The following is a 16,828-nucleotide window of genomic DNA, read 5'->3' as shown; positions in this document are numbered from 1 at the left end:
TTCTTGGGATCTACTCTCTTAATAACTTTCCTGCACATCACACAACAGTGTTGAATGTCAAGTTGCACCAGACAGCCCCCGGGGCTTGTTTATCTTATACCTAAAAGTTTGTCCCTTTCCACCACCTTTTCCAACTCCCTCTCCCCCATCCTCTGGTGACCACAAGTCTGATCTCTTTTTCTAGGAATGTTTTGTTTTTAGTTTTTAGGATTCCACACGGAAGTGAAGCCACAGAGTATTTATTGTTCTCCGCTTGTCAGTTTCTGACCACCTAAGTGCCCAAGCTGCTAGGAGGTATTTCATCTTCTACACCAGCGTCCTCCAAACCTGCCCTCCAAGCCGCGGTTTGGCTCTGGGTGGCAGCAGGCGCTGCATCCCTGGCCCCAACTGGGTGCACAGGGAGGACCACATGATCCAGGGGCGAGCCCTGGCACGGACGCAGGAGCCCAGACCCACAGCATTCCAGAGAGCGCAGACAGCTCCCGGCCATGCATTCCTGCTCTGGCAGTGTACTGGGAGAGGGGCAGAGAAAGCCTCTTCACCTCCCAGGCCACGAAGGGAAAAGACGTTAACTCCCCAGAAAGACCTTTGCTCACGTGTCCCTGGGGTGCCTGGAAGATGCCCCCCTGGGACAGACAGGCTCTGCCTCACCCCCTCCTCTCTCCTTACCGGCTAAGCGACCCAGGGAGGACCGCAGCCCCTCAGAGTCCGTTTCTTCATCTGTGAGTGCTTGGGTGCGGCTCCCACAGGGGTAAAGGGCAGAGCAGGGTGCGTGGCACCTTGGGTGACTCGTACTTCTCAGGCAAGTCAGTCTGAGCCTCCCTCTTCCCATCCCTGAGTGGAACGCCCACGCGTCCCCGGACGGCTGCGGACTACAGCAGCCCGAGCCCGGCCTCTGCAGCCCGTGGAGCACCGCGGCGGCTTCAGGAGGGCGGCCCGAACGCCGAGTGTCGCTGGCGGGAGGCAGGGGTCGGATGCCCTCGGACCTCGGGAGCGGCCTGGGAGGCGGCGCCTTGAGCGCTCACCTCCCTGGGGTGAGACCCGTGACCGCTCCGCAGGAGGACCGTGCCGTGGTCTTCCAACGGTACGTTCCCTACGGCACGTTCCCTACGGCAAGTCCCCGACTCGCCCCGGCTCTCCGCGGGAGGCCCAGCGGCGGGCGCCCGGCGAGAGGTGGGCGTGGAGGCGGACCGGGCCCGCGCGGCCCCCGGCCCCCGCCCGGACCGCCCTTTGGAACAACCTCAGGGCTCCGGGCGGGGCCCGAGGCCCGCCTCACGTTCTCACCTGGGGGCCGACCTTCAGGAGCGGGTCCCCCGGACGCCGCGGGCCCACGGCCGTAGTGGGGGGAGAGAAGGCGGCTGGAGACCGCGGGCCGCGCGGGGCGGGCGGCTCCTGCACCGGGTGCGCGCGGGAGGCGGCGGGGCGTCGCGCGCCGCGCAGCCGGGGCGGGCTGGGGGGCGGGGCTGGGCGCGTGACGCGCGGTGCGGGCCAATGGGGCGCGCGCCCGGGGCCGAGCCTCCTGCGAGCCTTCGCGGCGCCCGCGGCGTCACGTGAGCCGCGGGGAGTGAGCGCGGAGCTAGCGGCGGCGGCCAGTGCTCCGCCGCAGCGACCCGCGGGCCAGCGGGCGAGCGAACCAAAGCAGGACCCGCGGCTGGGCCCGCGGCCGCCGCCGGACCGGGAGCCGGGCCGCCGCCCCCAGCCCAGCCCCCGGGGCCTCAGGACCGCCGGGGCCTGGCCGCTAGCCGGGCGTGCGCCAAGTTCAGGTGGGAAAAGCTTGGGGAGGCCGGACGGCCGCGTGGACGCGGCTCCGGGCGCCCAGGGGGCTGGTTGGGGCACGAGTGGGACAGTGGGGGCGCTGACTGGCCTCTGGTCGTGTGTCCGGGTGCCCCCGCCGCTGTCCCAAGCTCCGCGCGAGTGTCCGAGGAAATGTCGGAGGAGCGGGCTGAGCCCCTGTGCTGGCCCGGGGACCGGACAGGCCCGGGGGAGAGTGACCCCAGTTGCCCATAGACACTTTCCCCGCGCAGGTCCGGGCCGCCGCCTCGGCGCCTGGTCCCGCGAGTCCTGAGCGCCTTCGGGCCGGCGTTCCCATATGGCGGGCACCCGGCCGGGCCTGGCGAGAGCAGCGGACAGGCGGACGCGCCGGCCGGTCGGGGGCCCGGAGTGGGGGACGGAGTGGTCTGTGGCGGTGGGGTTACTGTCGGTCACCGCAGCCGTGGCCTCCGGGGGAGGGGGGTGCGGGCCGAGGGCATGGTGCCCGGCGGGCAGAGCTCCAGGGCTCACCGAGGGGTCTGCGCTGGTCCCCCACGTCTTCCGTTCCCACGCACCTTCCCACACCCGCGCGGGCACCCACGTCAGCTCCACGCACGAGTATGTCGGGGACACCTTCTGGCACAGCCACACTGCTGCCGCGCACCACGCCCCGCACACGCACAATCACACGACATGAACTCACACCCCTTCGCGCATACCCACCCTGTTCACACGTCTTGTACTCCTACTACCCACTCAGAGTCCCTTGGTTCTTTCTACTGAACATGAGCAGATCGGTGGCCAGGGGGTGGCGGGGGACGGAGGAGAGGCCGCTCCCACCCACCATGGCCGTCTGCTTCGGGTTCCCTCTTTCCTCCCCACTGTGGTATTTCCAAAGGACCACCCCCCCAACCCCCCTCCAGGACACAGAGGGGATGTTTTCTGGCCCAGTCCCTGGAGAGTTGACAAAAATCCCCAAATGCTTTAGTCCCTCAAATCACCTTTGCCCCAAGAACTAGGTGGCTCCCGGGAGCCCCCGCCGTCCTACAGGTGGGAGGACGCCTGGCCTCTGCGACTTTGGGGCCTGCGGATGGCGCACGGAGCGAGACTCTTATTTTGAAGGGCGGCCCCCACCCGCCACCCCCGTGATTTGCACGCTGACCCAATGGCAAGCCCTTGGCCGGTGCTGGGCTTGTTATCAATTACATGTTGTTCCTGCAGCCGCTGTGTCCCCGGGAGGATAAACAGCAGGCCCGGCCGGGCTGGGGGGTGGGGGGGGGGAGGAGGGGGCGGAGTCCGGCTGTAGGCCGGGGACGGTGCCCGGAACAGTGTGTCCCCTCCCCCTGCATGCAGGCTGTGCTTCTGGCCCTGCCATGTGCTGCTGTATTTTAGCGCCCCAGCCGGCTCCCTCCAGCCCTGGCGGGCCCTTTTTCTACCCCAGCACCCAGGGTAGTCCCAGAGCCCCTTCTCTGCTCTCAGTGCCTGAGTGTCCAGCCCAGGCTGGTCAGCCCTGCATTAAAACTCTTCTGCCTGACTCTGGCCATTCTATTCCTGGTGGAATCCCCATACCCCTACTGCCTGTCTAACTTCCTGAAGAACCTCTCATTCACTCAGCAAATTCTGCCAGGTCCTGTTCTAGACTCTAGGATAGTGGTGGACTGGATAGATAGAACAGCTTGTATTTTGTTGGGGAGGTAGACAGAAAATAAAGTACACAAACATATAACGACGATAGTTTCTGCCTGGTAGCAACTGCTAGAAGAATATAATGTGGGATAATTTGACAGAGGGTGGTCAGGAAAGCGCTCTACCCTGCCGCCCCAGACAGTGACTTCAGAGCTCAGATCTAAATAAGGCATTCCCACTGGGAGCACTGGGGGCAAGAGGGAACCACAGAGAGGGCACAATCAGTGTGGAGTGGAGCAGGTGGATGTGAGGTCTGGGAGAGATGGGCAAGGCCCAGATGCTGGGCTGCTGGGAGAGAGGGGGTCACATTTCTTGGAGAAGTTAATAGAAATTCTCTCCTACCCTACCTTACTATACTTACTTATTTCCCCCACTCTTTCTTTTTATACCATTTCATCTGTAAATATCTCAGTTATCAACTGTGATACTATCATCACACTTAAAAATATTAAGAGTAATTCCTTACTATCATGTAATAATATTCAGTTAGTGATCACATTTCAGGGGAGAGTTTTAAGTGGGCAAGAACATGGCCTGATCTGCCTCTTCCCACCAGTTAAGGCCTGGGTTCCAGGAAGGCTGGAGACCCCCTGATTCCTTAGGCTCACAGCAGAGGGACAGAAAGAGTATGTGTTCACCTATTTGGAGGTTAATCCTAGTGGCCGGTACTGACCCACACTTGCATGTGGCACCCCCGTTGTAAGTGTTCAGTTGTGTTAGCTCACCGAACTCTTTCAGCAGCCCGGGAAGTCGGCACCACTGGCAGTCTCCCCATCCAACAGACCAAGACACAGACACAGATATGTTGTGCTACCTGCCTGAGTCTGCCCAGCTAAGTTGTAGAAGCAGGAGCAGCGCCTCCTGCTCATAGGGTGGGTTAATTAAAGGGGTGGTAGCGGGGCCTAGGGCCCAGTGTGGGCTTGTTGCCGTTCACATTATCTGGCACTTTCATTCCTTCTTAGCACCTAATTCGGTGACTAGTGTGTATTTTGAAATTCCCAGTTTTAAATCCTCAGATGAGTATTTAAAATCAAAGAACCAAGTGTCCTCCTGGTGAAACTGCCCTGGGGCGCAGACTTGCCAAGAGCATCTACCTTGCCTTAGTTTCCTGGAGCTCCATGAAGCTTCCTGGATTAGTGGGAAACCGAGATCATTGGAGCCTGGAACAGGTGGGGAAACTGAGATTTGGGGAATGCACAGCTGATGATGATCCTAGCTGGCCCTGAGAGGTCTCTGTCCTTGGCCAGGCTTGTTGACTTGTTGACTATTGGGTAGCACTGTGTGCCAGGTCCAGGAGTAGTCCTCAAGACAGAGCATAGGGGTGGGTGCAGAGTGATGACAGGCAGCAGAGAATCTCTGGTTTCAGAGATAGAACGTTCCCTTTTACCAAACCTCGCTGGTCACTGGGTGGGGACAAAGGTCCACATAGGTGGCCCCATTACAGCTGTACACTGTTGACTCTCCTTGGACACCGGACCTAGCATGGCCTTCAGAGGAGGCAGATGTCCCCTCTCTCCTCTGTTGATATTCGCTGAGCCCCTCCTGGGCACCGGCTGCCACGCCGGGAGCTGGGAACACAGTGGAGACCCAGCAGCCTAGCCTGCCCTCATGGAGTTCATGGTCTAGTGGGAAGACGGGAGTTAGCTGAGCCTTCCTGAGGTGGTGAGTGCACCATGGGGGGGTGGGGTACAGGCCAAGGGCATTTTATCTCCCATCCCACTAGGCGGCTGTGAAGTCAAAATGGGGTAGTGGCCATGCAAGTGCTGGGACCTGGGACCACTTTTGCGCTCTTGAGTTATCACTGTGGGGCAGGGTCCTGCCCACCTAGTGGTAAAGCCTCAGTAAAATGCCTGGGTACAGCTGAGAGCATTTTGTTCTGTCCCTGCCTTTCCCATTTCACGGAGGAGGCAGGTGAGGCTGGAGGGATCTGAGAACGGGAGGGTAGACGAGCTGTCCCCCTTCAAATGGGGAAACAGACTGTGAGGACAGGGGCATATGGGTCTTTAATCTTTTTTCTCTTTTCCCCCACAAATTAGACTTACCTGATTAAAATATGAACTGCTAAAGTAAGGTTCAATATCAGATAAAATAATTTTTTAATAAGAGCGTGGCCCATTTAATATTTGGGATATACTTGTGTTATAAGTTGCTTGTTTTTTAAAACCTGAACATCAGATTTAACTGGGTGGCCTCTAGTTTTATTTGCTCAATCTGGCAACTCTACTCAGGCCCAAACCACCCAGGGATCAGAGGGCAAATGGCCAATCTCCTGCCCCTGCCAGTGACTCAACAAGAATGGAGCTGAGGTCAGGTGTCCTCAGAAATGCAGCCACTCCAGTTAGCTGGATGGGGTTCCCCAACCTTGGCCATTTCAGGGTACAGAGAGCCTCCTCGCGTACTTTCTCGCTCACATGCATTCACGCTCAATCATTCACAGATACACGGGTGTTCTTTACCGAATTGTTCTGGAAAACCTGTTTGAAACCAAAAGTACCCTGGATTGTGCAATGGGCTTGGAGAGCGCTCTTTTGCAAACAGGTGGTGCAATTTCGGAAAACACTCTTGCAGATAGAGTTCTCCCACGGGATGGGATGGAGACAGGACCCAGGCATTTGGCAGTGGGAGCCTGTGGGCCAGCAGCGGGGTGGGGGCACAGGCCCACGAGGTGGCAGGTGAGCATGCCGTCCTCCTGACCGGGCTTCCTTTGTTCCTCTCTGCAGCCGCCAACGGCACGGCCAGGCCAGCATGGTGGACCACTTGCTGCCAGTGGACGAGACCTTCTCGTCGCCGAAATGCCCAGTTGGTTATCTGGGTGACAGGCTGGCCAGTGGGCGGGCGTACCACAGGCTGCCCTCGCCCCTCTCGGAGGATGACAGCGACGCCTCCAGCCTCTGCTCCTGTGCCAGCCCAGACTCACAAGCCGTCTGCTCCTGCTACAGTGGTGGGCCGGGTGCTGAGGGCCAGGACAGCATCTTGGACTTCCTGCTGTCCCAGGCCACACTGGGCAGTGGTGGCAGTGGTGGCATTGGGGCCAGCGGTGGTCCCATGGCCTGGGGGGCCTGGCGGAGGGCACCGGCACCTGTGAAGGGGGAGCATTTCTGCTTCCCTGAATTTCCTGTGAGTGACCCTGATGACGTCCCAAGGCCCTTCCAGCCCACCCTGGAGGAGATTGAAGAGTTTCTGGAAGAGAACATGGAGCTGGGAGTCAAGGAGTCCCCAGAGAGCGACAGCAAGGACGTGGAGGCCTGTGACCAGCTCTCAGCTGGGCCACACAGGAGCCACCTCCATCCTGGGTCCAGTGGGAGAGAGCGCTGCACCCCGCCTCTGGGCAGTGCCAGTGTGGGCAGCAGCCAGAGCCCGGGTGGGGGGCCTGCAACGGATGGCCCTATCCCCGTGCTACTACAGATCCAGCCTGTGCAGGTGAAGCAGGAGTCAGGCACGGAGCCCGCCTCCCCTGGGCAGGCCCCGGAAAGCGTCAAGGTGGCCCAGCTTCTGGTCAATATCCAGGGTCAGACCTTCGCACTTGTGCCCCAGGTGGTGCCCTCCTCCAATGTGAACCTGTCATCCAAGTTCGTGCGAATCGCCCCTGTGCCCATTGCTGCCAAGCCCATTGGGTCGGGACCCCTGGGCCCTGGCCCCACCGGCCTACTCATGGGCCAGAAGTTCCCCAAGAATCCGGCAGCAGAACTCATCAAAATGCACAAATGTACTTTCCCCGGCTGCAGCAAGATGTACACCAAAAGCAGCCACCTCAAGGCCCACTTGCGCCGGCACACAGGCGAGAAGCCCTTTGCCTGCACCTGGCCGGGCTGCGGCTGGAGGTCAGTATGACAGGTGACAAGGCGGGCGCTGAACACGGCTGATGAATCTCTACTCCCCTTGGTGTGCGGTCAAGGCCTAGTTCACCGTTAGATAAGGTTGATTAAGAAGGGGAGAGGGGGGCAGGCAGGGAGTGGGGCCAGAGCTGGCATGGCTGCCCAGAGGTTTCCTCATCCCTAGTGATCACTAGAGCCTAAAAAAAACTGGTCTCCAGTTTCATAATGAGCAGGTAAGGCTCGCTGCGGCTCATGCCCAGGGTTAGGAGCTGGGTCATGGCAGAAAGGCCCTCTCCTTAGTAACGAGGGCAGCTAAAAATGATGGAGTTAAGGGCTGTGTATCCGAGGGGGCTGTGGCCACGTGTGCACTGCTCCCTCTGGGCCTCACAGCACCCGTAGGGAAAGTACTACCCTCGCTGCCATCTTTCAGCTGAGCAAACAGGCTCAGACCGGCTAGGTAACTTGCCCAAGGCCACACCACTTTGTAAATGGGATTGGAGCCAGAGGGTCCTGTATCAGAGGAGTCACAACCTGGAAATGCTTCTGTTCCAACCAGAGGGACCAGCTTCACTTGCAGATGTTCTTGGACTCGCAGGCTGGGCTTGATCCTTGCTCCCCTGGGGGTACTTGAAGGTGTATTTGGGAATCTTCAAAGGACAACCAGGCAGGGGGTGCTGAGTGAAGGTGGAAGAGTCCTTGTAGACTCCATTCTGTGTGGTACAGCAGGGGAAACCAGCTCTCAAAGGATAGGGGTCTTGCTCAGGGCTATGCAGGCAGCGGGTGGCAGAGCTGGCGGGCCCCTCGGTGGGCTTGTGTACCTTGTCCTGAAAAGCAGGTAGCCGGGAGCTCCCATGCCCAGAGGTACCATGGCTGGGCTGTCCCCAGTCTTCAGCACACTGACCCCATAGGAATGTGGCCCCCCAGGAGGGGGGCCTGTGCTCCCACATTCGCGCACTGCTGCCTTGGTTGCTGCTTTGTGGGTGTGTGCGAGAGTGCGATGTGGTGCGCTCATCTGTCTGTGTGTGGATCTCGCAGCAGGCGGGCACCTGTGCGTGTGCGTATGTGTACACGTCTTGCTTTCTTAGTGTGTGTCTTGGTGTGTTGCATAACTCCCCACATTTGTGTACCCTGTCCGCCTGTGTGCATCCGTGTGGGTGTGACTGATGGGGAGCTGTTGGCAGCTTCTGTTTTCTTGACCAGACTCATCTGAGAGCACTGGACAGTTGGCCCCAGGTGGGAGGTGCTGGCCCTAGAGTCCTGGCTGGCTGTGGTGTGGCCGGATCGGTGACTGGAAGATCCGATGTGATGCTGCTGCCTCTTTCCGTGGAATGCTGGGCTGGCCAGGGAAGGGACTTCTCCCGAACAGCATCTGGGGTTATAGAGGTCTTTCCTGATGAAGGGTGTCACCCAGCCACTGACCCCACAAAGGCACCCATCAGACAGGCCCACATGGCTTCTGCAAGAGTGGGCACAGTGTTGACACCAGGGGGGTGGTGCTGGTGTCCCAACCCTCCCTGGGCCTCCTGGCACAGTCTGCTGAGTGGGCCTGGGGTGACAGGTGCACCTGTGGGGCCATTTGTGAGGCCTGACACACAGGTGGGTATGCAGTGTTGCTGGTCGGAGCTTGGGGGTGGGGGGAGAAGCCGAGACACTGGGGCAGTAGAGGCAGGCGCTCAACTGTAGAAGGGAGGGGCATTGTGACACCCTGGATAGGGAGTAGCTGGCGGTAATGGTGGGGAGCCTCAGCCTAGGTCAGCCTCCAATTCGCCTTGTGCCTCCGGGGAGATCCCCCCGGCAAAGCCTCAGTTTTCCTCATCTGTGAAGTGGAGGGCCTGCTCCCTACCAGGGTCAGGGGTGCAGGGACACTCAGCACTACCCCCTTCTCATTGGCGGTACCGTTATTCACAAAGGGCAGAGTCTGAGAAGGGTGCTATTTTGGAGGTACCCCAGACTCCCAGGGACTCCTCTTGGATGCGTATTTTCTTGGTGGGGGGCAGGGCTGTGGAGGGGTTGGGCATCTGGCTGGCCAGAGCACTGGTCCGACTCATGATGGGCTTACCTTCCTGGGCACTGTCCCCTGGCCACTGCTGACTCTTGGCAAGTGGCACCTCCAGTCAGGTAGCGCCACGAGGCAAAAGGGTGTGGTCCTTGGGGAAGGTTGCCTGCTTGTCCCATTCCCCTAGGAGGAGGGGACCTGCCGCCTTCTGGGCTGTCCCAGAGAGCAGATGGAACCCTCAGCCCAGAGTGCATCTTAGAGAGGCAGGTCTCAGCTCCAACACAGGATCCTGTGGAGATGGTAAGTTCCTCATGGTAGGAGGTGTGCAAGCAAGTGGGAGTGGGATTTGTGGAGGGGATTCAGCTTTGCCACTGTGTGGGCCTTGGCACTGGTCTTCTTGCCCAGGACCCTCTTGCAGGGGTAGGCTGGTGTGTGCCTGGCATAGCAAGGTCCCTGTGGAGCTGACCGTGGAGCCATCCCTGGCTCCAACCACTCCTGGGCCTTCAGAGGGCCTCCCCAGCTTCTCCCAAGGTTCCCCTGGAATAGGGTCTGGCCTTTGTGGAGTTATAGGTGACGGAGACACAGGGAGCTGAAGGTGCCTGCCTTTTGGGAGAGCTATTTCTCTGAGAATGCAAGAGTCCCTTGTTGGCCTTCAGGAATCCTGAGCCCCTGGAGATGTACACAAGATGCACATGTCCCTTGTATATGGAGGGAGCCCTCGCAGTATTTGGGCAGGAAGACAGACTGGCTTTGGGGCAGCTTGGTCTGGACGGGACAGCAGTGGTAGTGATGATGACAGTTATGTGCCATATTTTCTGACCACTTACTCTATGCTGGGCACTCCTCCAAGTTCTCAGAGCAGGAATACCTTCCACAAATCTCCACCCTTGCTTGTATACTTCCTGCCACAAGGAACTCATTACCTTATGAGGCTATTCTGGCCTTTTCATGTGCTTTGGTAAACTTAGATTCCTATCCAAACTTCTCATTCTGGCACGATCTGCTTGCCAACCTCCCTTCCACAATGCAGGCTCCCACTGAGGCCCCTGCCCTCTGTGCACCCTCTGTGCATCCTCTGTGCCCTCTGTCTCCACCACTTTCCTCCTGATGGCAATGGTAGTTGGTCTTGCAATGGTCCCTCCTTTGTTCTGCACATGTCACATTAGGTAAACTCGTTGCACCCTTACAACAGCTCTGTGATGTGGAGGCACCAGTTTGTATTTCCCAGAGAGCCCACGGGGTTGGAGCTCGTGGGCATGGCTCTGGCTGTGCCCTCAGGTGGGTGCCTCGGCCCCACCTGACCCACCAGCAGTCTGGTGAACATACGTTTCCCACCTGGGAACTCAACGCCTGCAGCTACACAGCTGGCCTTTCCCTTGTCCTCAATCCCTTGTGCCTGGTACCAGAATGGCTGGGTGTTCTCTCTCTCCCACAAGGCTGTGAGCTCTTTCAGGTGTCATGCTTCTGGGCTAGGGGAAAAGAGCCAACAACAATGGCAATAACAGTAGCTCCTAATGCATGTTCTGAATGTTCCAGAGTAACTCATTTAATGCTCCAAGCAAGTCCACAAGGTGGGCATCAGGATGCTGTCCCCATCTGTAGAGGAGGAATTTGAGGGACAGAACAGTTAAGTAAGGTCTCCTCGGTCACACAGCTAGTGGGTAGCACAGTCTGGAGTTCAACCCAGGCTGTTTGCCCCCCAACCTCCTCCACCCAGACTCAGGACCTCTCTCTAGCCCCCTGGGGGCTATGAAAGGTGGCCTGCTCGAGTGGTGGGAAGAAGGATCTCTGTCTGCAGCTGAGCTTCAGGCAGCCCCCCTGAATACTTGCCTGCCTTCTCATATGGGGAGCTTACCACACCCAAGGCTGCCTCTCTTTCCGGTGGCCCTGTGAGCAGTTTGCTCTTTATCCTGCTGGGCTGGTTCTGGCCCTGGCACTGTGTCCTGTGCCCCTTTGTGAAGTGAATGGTGTCCTCCCCTCCCTCCGACCCAGGTCATCATTTGCCAGGTAACCAGCCCCCACTTCCTTTTGCTTTTGGTCCTGAACCCAGTATTCCTTGTCCCCTCCCCTCTTGGGACATGGTTCTGGCATTCTTGATGGGGCCCAAACCAGACTTTTCCTATCCCGATCTAACTGTCTGGGAAGTGGCTGTTTGTCGCCTTCCTAGAAGTTTCCTTGCTACACTCTCGACACAGGCCCCCTTTGTTCACGGCAGCAGAACATCCTGTTCCGGAAAGGCCAAGCCATTCCATCCAGAAAGAATACCCTCCTTCCACAGCTAATATGAATATTAATAACTTCTAGCAGCCCTATGTGGCAGGTACTGTGGTCATCCCCAGTGGACATGGGAGGCCCAGAGAAGGGTAGTTGCGGGCCTGAGGCCCCAGAGCTGGAATGTGGCAGGGATAGGATTCAGACCCAGTGGTATGCTGCTGGCCTCCTCTCTTAGCCCCTGTGTCACTGCTGCTCCTGTTCAACGAGGCATTTTCTAACTTCTTGCCTGCACTTGGCAGAGCCCCCAAGTGTTCTTGGCCCGGTTGTGCACTGTACCACTCCATGGAGCACCATTCCCATTACAGTCCTTGAGGCCTGGCTTTTGACAGTCGTGATTTACTGGCTGATGGGAGGGGTGCTTTGCACAAAGGTGCAGTGTGTGCCAGTTGTGGGGCTGTCGTGATGGGCTGCTTCCCTTTCCTGCACCTCAGCCACATGAATCGTGGTGCTGACCCACGTGCCCTAGACATCAACAGGGACCGGGTACTGCACTGAGCTCCTTGCAGGTAATCATTGAATGATTGCCATGTGGTGAGCGCTGTTCTAAACACTCAATGCCTTTTACAATCCTCAGAGTCCTGTGAGGCAGATCTGTTATTTCCCTGTCTCCAGGTGGGGCAGCTGGGCCTCAGAGAGCTCGGTGACTTGCCCAGGCGCCTGATCAGTGGCCAAGCTCGCTGCCAGCAAGGCCTGCATCTTAGCCGCATGGCCTCCCTCCCACTGTGTCGCCTTCAGCGTCCTCCAGTGGCTGCTTTCTGGGAGAATGCATGTAAGGGTGTGAGGTAGGGATCTTCTGAGGGCATACTTCTCAGGTCTGTGACTTCTCAGGTCACAGGATGCTGAGTCAGCAGGGAAGAGGTTTGCAGGTAGGAACAACTTGTTCTCGGGCCTGGTTCTCCCTCAGTGTCTGCGTGGTCAGAGGGCCACTGTGGTCTTTGTGTCAGCTCCTTTGGCCTCTGAGACAAGTCCCAGAAGGTGGGCCAGAATCCTAAGGTCTTCACTGGATGAGTGAGGAAACAGGCCCAACATGGTTCCTGAGCTTGCTCAGGACTGCACAGGGCTCCCGGTGGGGTAGGGACCTGAAAGGATCCAACCATGTCGCTGGCTCTGTGACCCTGGCAAGCCCCTTGTCCTTTTTGAGCCCTTGCTGTGGTATTGTCTGTTCTCTGGTACTGATCCTGGCTCCCTCGCCGGAAAGGGGCAAGACAACCCAGTGCCTGGTGCCCAGGAAGGCTCAGCAAAGGCTATTGCTGGTGGCATCATTTCTGTGGCTTCCTGCCTGCCTGTGTTCTGGGCAGGCCCACCCGTTCAGAAGCTGTGTGTTCAACTCCTGCTGGGGGCAGTGGCCCTGGCCTGGGAGCAGGCTCCAGGCTCTGACCTCCCGCGTGCACTGATGCCACTTCCTCATTGGCTCAGGGCTCCAGAGACACACACTGCCTAGCCAGGCAGTGTGGAGGAGGCCAGGCACTCTGTAGTCACCAGGGTGAGCAGGGCATGGGAGGGAGCTGTGCCAGGACCTTTGCTCTGGCCTTGGCTGCTCTGTCATGATAGGGATGCTGGATCAGGCCCTCATCACTCTGAGCCTCAATTTCCTCATCTGGCAAATGGGCCAGTCAGGCTTCCATTATTCCAAACATATGCTGAGAGCATTGCTCTGTGCCAGCCTAAGTTGGTGCCCTGGGAAGTGAAGTGGAGTGCCAGCCTCCCAAGTGCAGACCCCTGGCTGTTCTCTCAGGACCAGGTCCTAGGCTCCAGAGGTAGCTGAACTGGGCTGAGCTGCCTGTCCTCTGGGCTCCCGGGCAGGCTCCCTGTCCAGTGCTCAGGCCTTCCTACTCCCCAGCTGGACCTTCCCCAAGGCATGTTCCTTCTAGTCCTTGGTAGGCTGTGGGATTAAGGAAGGTCTCCACCCACAGGGTCAGGTGAGAGGTAGGCTACCCATTGGCTGGTTTGGGGACAGCTGTTCCAGCTAGCCTGCTTCTTGCTGTGTGACCACAGGTTCAGGGAGGAGCTGCTGGACCTGGTACTTGTGTGTGCACACATGTGTTTTTGTATGTACACATACACCCACATGTGAGGTATGCATGTGCACATATGTAGAGTGGGCACGTGTGTGCAGTGCACCCATGTTTGTGGCATACCTCTGTGTGGCATGTATATAGGGGTGTGTACATGTGCATTGCATGGTGTGCACATGTGTGTGTCTCTGTGTGCAGGCAATAGGACTTGAGAAGAATTCCTTGTGACAGCCCTCAGTTGTTTCATGTAAATGCACTCATGGGCACCTGCCGTGTGCCAGGCCCTGGGCTGCTTGTGGGATGGACCACAGGGAACAAGACACACACGTCTTTCCTCATGGAACTGATGGTCTAATGGCACAGACTGACATTCACCAAAAAGTTGAAAACGAATTTAAAGTTAAAGTGAGGTGCATTTTGTGCCATGGGAGCCTAGAATGGGATACAGTCCTGGAGGGCTTTCTTGAGGCAGTGACATTTGAGTGATGGAAGAGAGGGAGCAAGAAGAGGGGAGGGAAGCGCATTTCAGATGGAAGGAACAGTATGTGCAAATGTCCTGTGGCAGGAGGGACCAAGGATGGGTCAATGTGGGTAGAGCACAGAGGAAGACAAGTATGTATGTGTGGGGAGTGGGATCTCATTGTCAAGATGAGGGTTATGGGGGGTGGTGGGGTAGTGGGGCTTCAAATACCAGAAGTCAGTGACAGCGGTCTCAGCCCTGTGGCCCAGCTGGGATCCTTACCTCTCCCATTAGTAGCTGCTCATTCTCAGTGGCCTCTGGGCTTTGGGAGCATTTGCTCCCAGGCAGGCTGAGGCCAAAACAGGGAGGTGGCAGGTGAACCATGTAAACTCTCAGAAGTACCTTGTGGTGGTGTGGTTTTGTCTGGTGACAGCTTAGGGGACCCAGCCTTCAGGAAAGCCGTGATCAGGAGTGGGGCAGGAATGTGAATCTGCATACAGTGCCTTGGCTGTAGTGAAGGCAAGGGAGAGAAGCCAGGGGCTCCCTGCAGTGCTGGGAAAAGAGCCACCTCTATCAGGCTTCTGTTTCCCTGTGGATGGGTTACCTCATGCAGACCTTCCTAGAGCCCTAAGTTCTGCCTAGGGGGCAGCTTCACGGTAGCTAGCAGGGTGCTGTGGAGAGTAAATCCTGGCACTGGTGGGCTTGACAGCCCCTCAGAATATTTACCAGCTGCTCGCAGGCCCAGATGCCCAAGGACGGACCGCTGTGCCACCACTGAGCCTTTTATTGACAGCTCTTCCCATCGTGGGTTGGGAGCGGAGGCAGGCTGGGGACAGCGACTTTTCACCAGGGGATTCAGAAGTGACTCAAAACCTGGAGAAGTGTTGGCCCCGCCTGCCTGGTGGGTAGAGCCCTGCACCTGCGACTGCCTTCTGGGTGGGCTCCTGGTGGGGCGGGCCTCGCTCACCGCGGCCCCTGAATGTCCCACAGGTTCTCCCGCTCCGATGAGCTGTCGCGGCACCGGCGCTCACACTCGGGGGTGAAGCCCTACCAGTGTCCTGTGTGCGAGAAGAAGTTCGCGCGGAGCGACCACCTCTCCAAGCACATCAAGGTGCACCGCTTTCCTCGGAGCAGCCGCTCAGTGCGCGCGGTGAACTGAGTGCCCGCCTGCCCCCGCCCCCTCCCCGCCCTGTTATTTTGTAGCAATAATTTATTTGCCTCTTCAGAGGGACATGACAATGTTGCCAACCCACCTTCTGAAGCCCAGGAGATGCAGGAAGATGGGGGCTTGCCTGGGAGGCGGGAACCCAGAGCCCCCAGCCCGCTGCCTTTCCTAGGAAGACCTAGAGCCGCGCCCGTGTCCCTGGGGGCTGGCACCCCATCCCCGCACCCCCCCACACCGGGCTGCAGGCCGGCCTTCCCGCCTTTGTGCCTTTGTGCCTTCCCGCGGGCCGGCCTGTGCTAAGGCAGCTCTGGGAGCCTGGACCTTCTCCCACTGGGCTCCCTGCCTGGGCCAAGGCTGGCACTTTTTTTGCTCAGAAGAAATGTGCAGTTTTGAAATGTCAGTTCCCAGAGGGAGCCATGCTGGGAAGAAGGAAGTAGGCCAGAAGTCCAGGGCTGCACCGTGGTGTGAGGGTGGCTTTGTCCAAGATCTCCTGCTCAGCCCGACTGCAGGAGGGTAGGAGCAGGGCAGTCCATGGCGCATCACTGGGCCCCTAGGCAGAGGTGGAATTAGGCTGAGTTGCCCCCTCTGTGGGGGTCTGGGAGCGCATGTGCTTGAGTTCAAGTGCCGGGCAGACAGGCAGATGCCGGCTAACCCCAGAGCATCTGTACCCAGCATGGCTCATCCCCTCATCCCGTTTCCAGACAGATCCAGACACTAGCCTCCATGGTCCCTTTGGGGAAGAGAGGGGAGCAGGCTGCATTGCGTGTAGGAGAACTAGATAGAGCCTCCGAATCCTGATTTAGAAATGCATTCCTTATTTTGTCTAGAAATTAATATCAAATGAACTAGCTTGTTTTGACAGGTTTATTTCACATCCTATGAATGTATGTAAATAAGCTGTACATAGGTACATCTACATAAAATATCTTTTAATAACATATCAACATTGGTGTAAATTTGAAATTAAAAAATCTATAAAGCTGGTGTACATATGTTACAATTATGTATATTTTCTTTGGTCCTTCATAAAAATATATTTACTTTGCCAATAAAAAGAAAAAAGAACTCAGTGACTTTATGGCATTCATGTGCTGTTTTCCGGTGCTTTGCCAGGAAATGGGGGTGATTCTGAGGGCTGAGTCTCTGTGTCTGTGTTTGCAGCATTTAGCGGACCTTGATTTGTACCCAGAGGGACGTGAAGACCCCTTTAGGGTTCAGCGTGAGGTGCAGCCATGCAGGCTTCTCAAATCGACCCCACCTCCATGCCAGCTGCTGGGTTTCTGCTCACCGCAGTTTGCTGGAGGGCACCTTCTCCTCTCTCCACAAACCCAAATCCAGCCCCCATCCCAGTGTCACCTACGGGAGGCTGGCATAGGCTAGGCCAGGCCCACAGTGATCAGTGCTACTCTGATGTACTGTTGCAGACCCTCACTCAGTGCTCCCTGAGCAGGCTTCAGGCATCTACTATGCACCCACTGTATGCATGGAGTGCCGAGGAGACTCCCTTTAGGAGATGGCATGTTATTCTCACCTGCCCGGGACATTGTAAGTGGACTGAGTGCTGACCGGTAGAGAGGAGCCTTGGAGGGGGCAGTATAAGCAATGAGGCCACCTCCTCCACCCATCCTAGCTACTCTGAGTTCTGGGGAGACAAGTCCTCCCGAACTC

At 57.8% G+C, this 16,828-nt stretch overlaps 1 protein-coding gene across 3 annotated transcripts; it reads left to right on the top strand.

Moving 5' to 3' along the window:
• Positions 1 to 274: 274 nt before the first annotated feature.
• Positions 275 to 16,233, top strand: KLF15 (KLF transcription factor 15). Of its 3 annotated transcripts, none has more exons than XM_080809872.1 (3): positions 275 to 722; positions 6,156 to 7,256; positions 14,986 to 16,233. In XM_080809872.1, the coding sequence occupies exons 1-3, from the start codon at positions 619 to 621 to the stop codon at positions 15,152 to 15,154; spliced, it is 1,374 nt and encodes a 457-aa protein (XP_080665998.1). In that variant the 5' UTR covers positions 275 to 618; the 3' UTR covers positions 15,155 to 16,233. The 3 variants fall into 3 exon arrangements, with proteins under 3 accessions (XP_080665998.1, XP_080666000.1, XP_080665999.1); XM_080809874.1 differs by lacking the exon at positions 275 to 722 and adding an exon at positions 1,561 to 1,763; XM_080809873.1 differs by lacking the exon at positions 275 to 722 and adding an exon at positions 4,844 to 5,097.
• Positions 16,234 to 16,828: the final 595 nt, after the last annotated feature.

The sequence above is a fragment of the Martes martes genome, assembly GCF_963455335.1.
Source record: "Martes martes genome assembly, chromosome: 1".
NCBI classification, from domain to species: domain Eukaryota; kingdom Metazoa; phylum Chordata; class Mammalia; order Carnivora; family Mustelidae; genus Martes; species Martes martes.
This window is presented reverse-complemented; position numbering and strand designations above follow the sequence as displayed.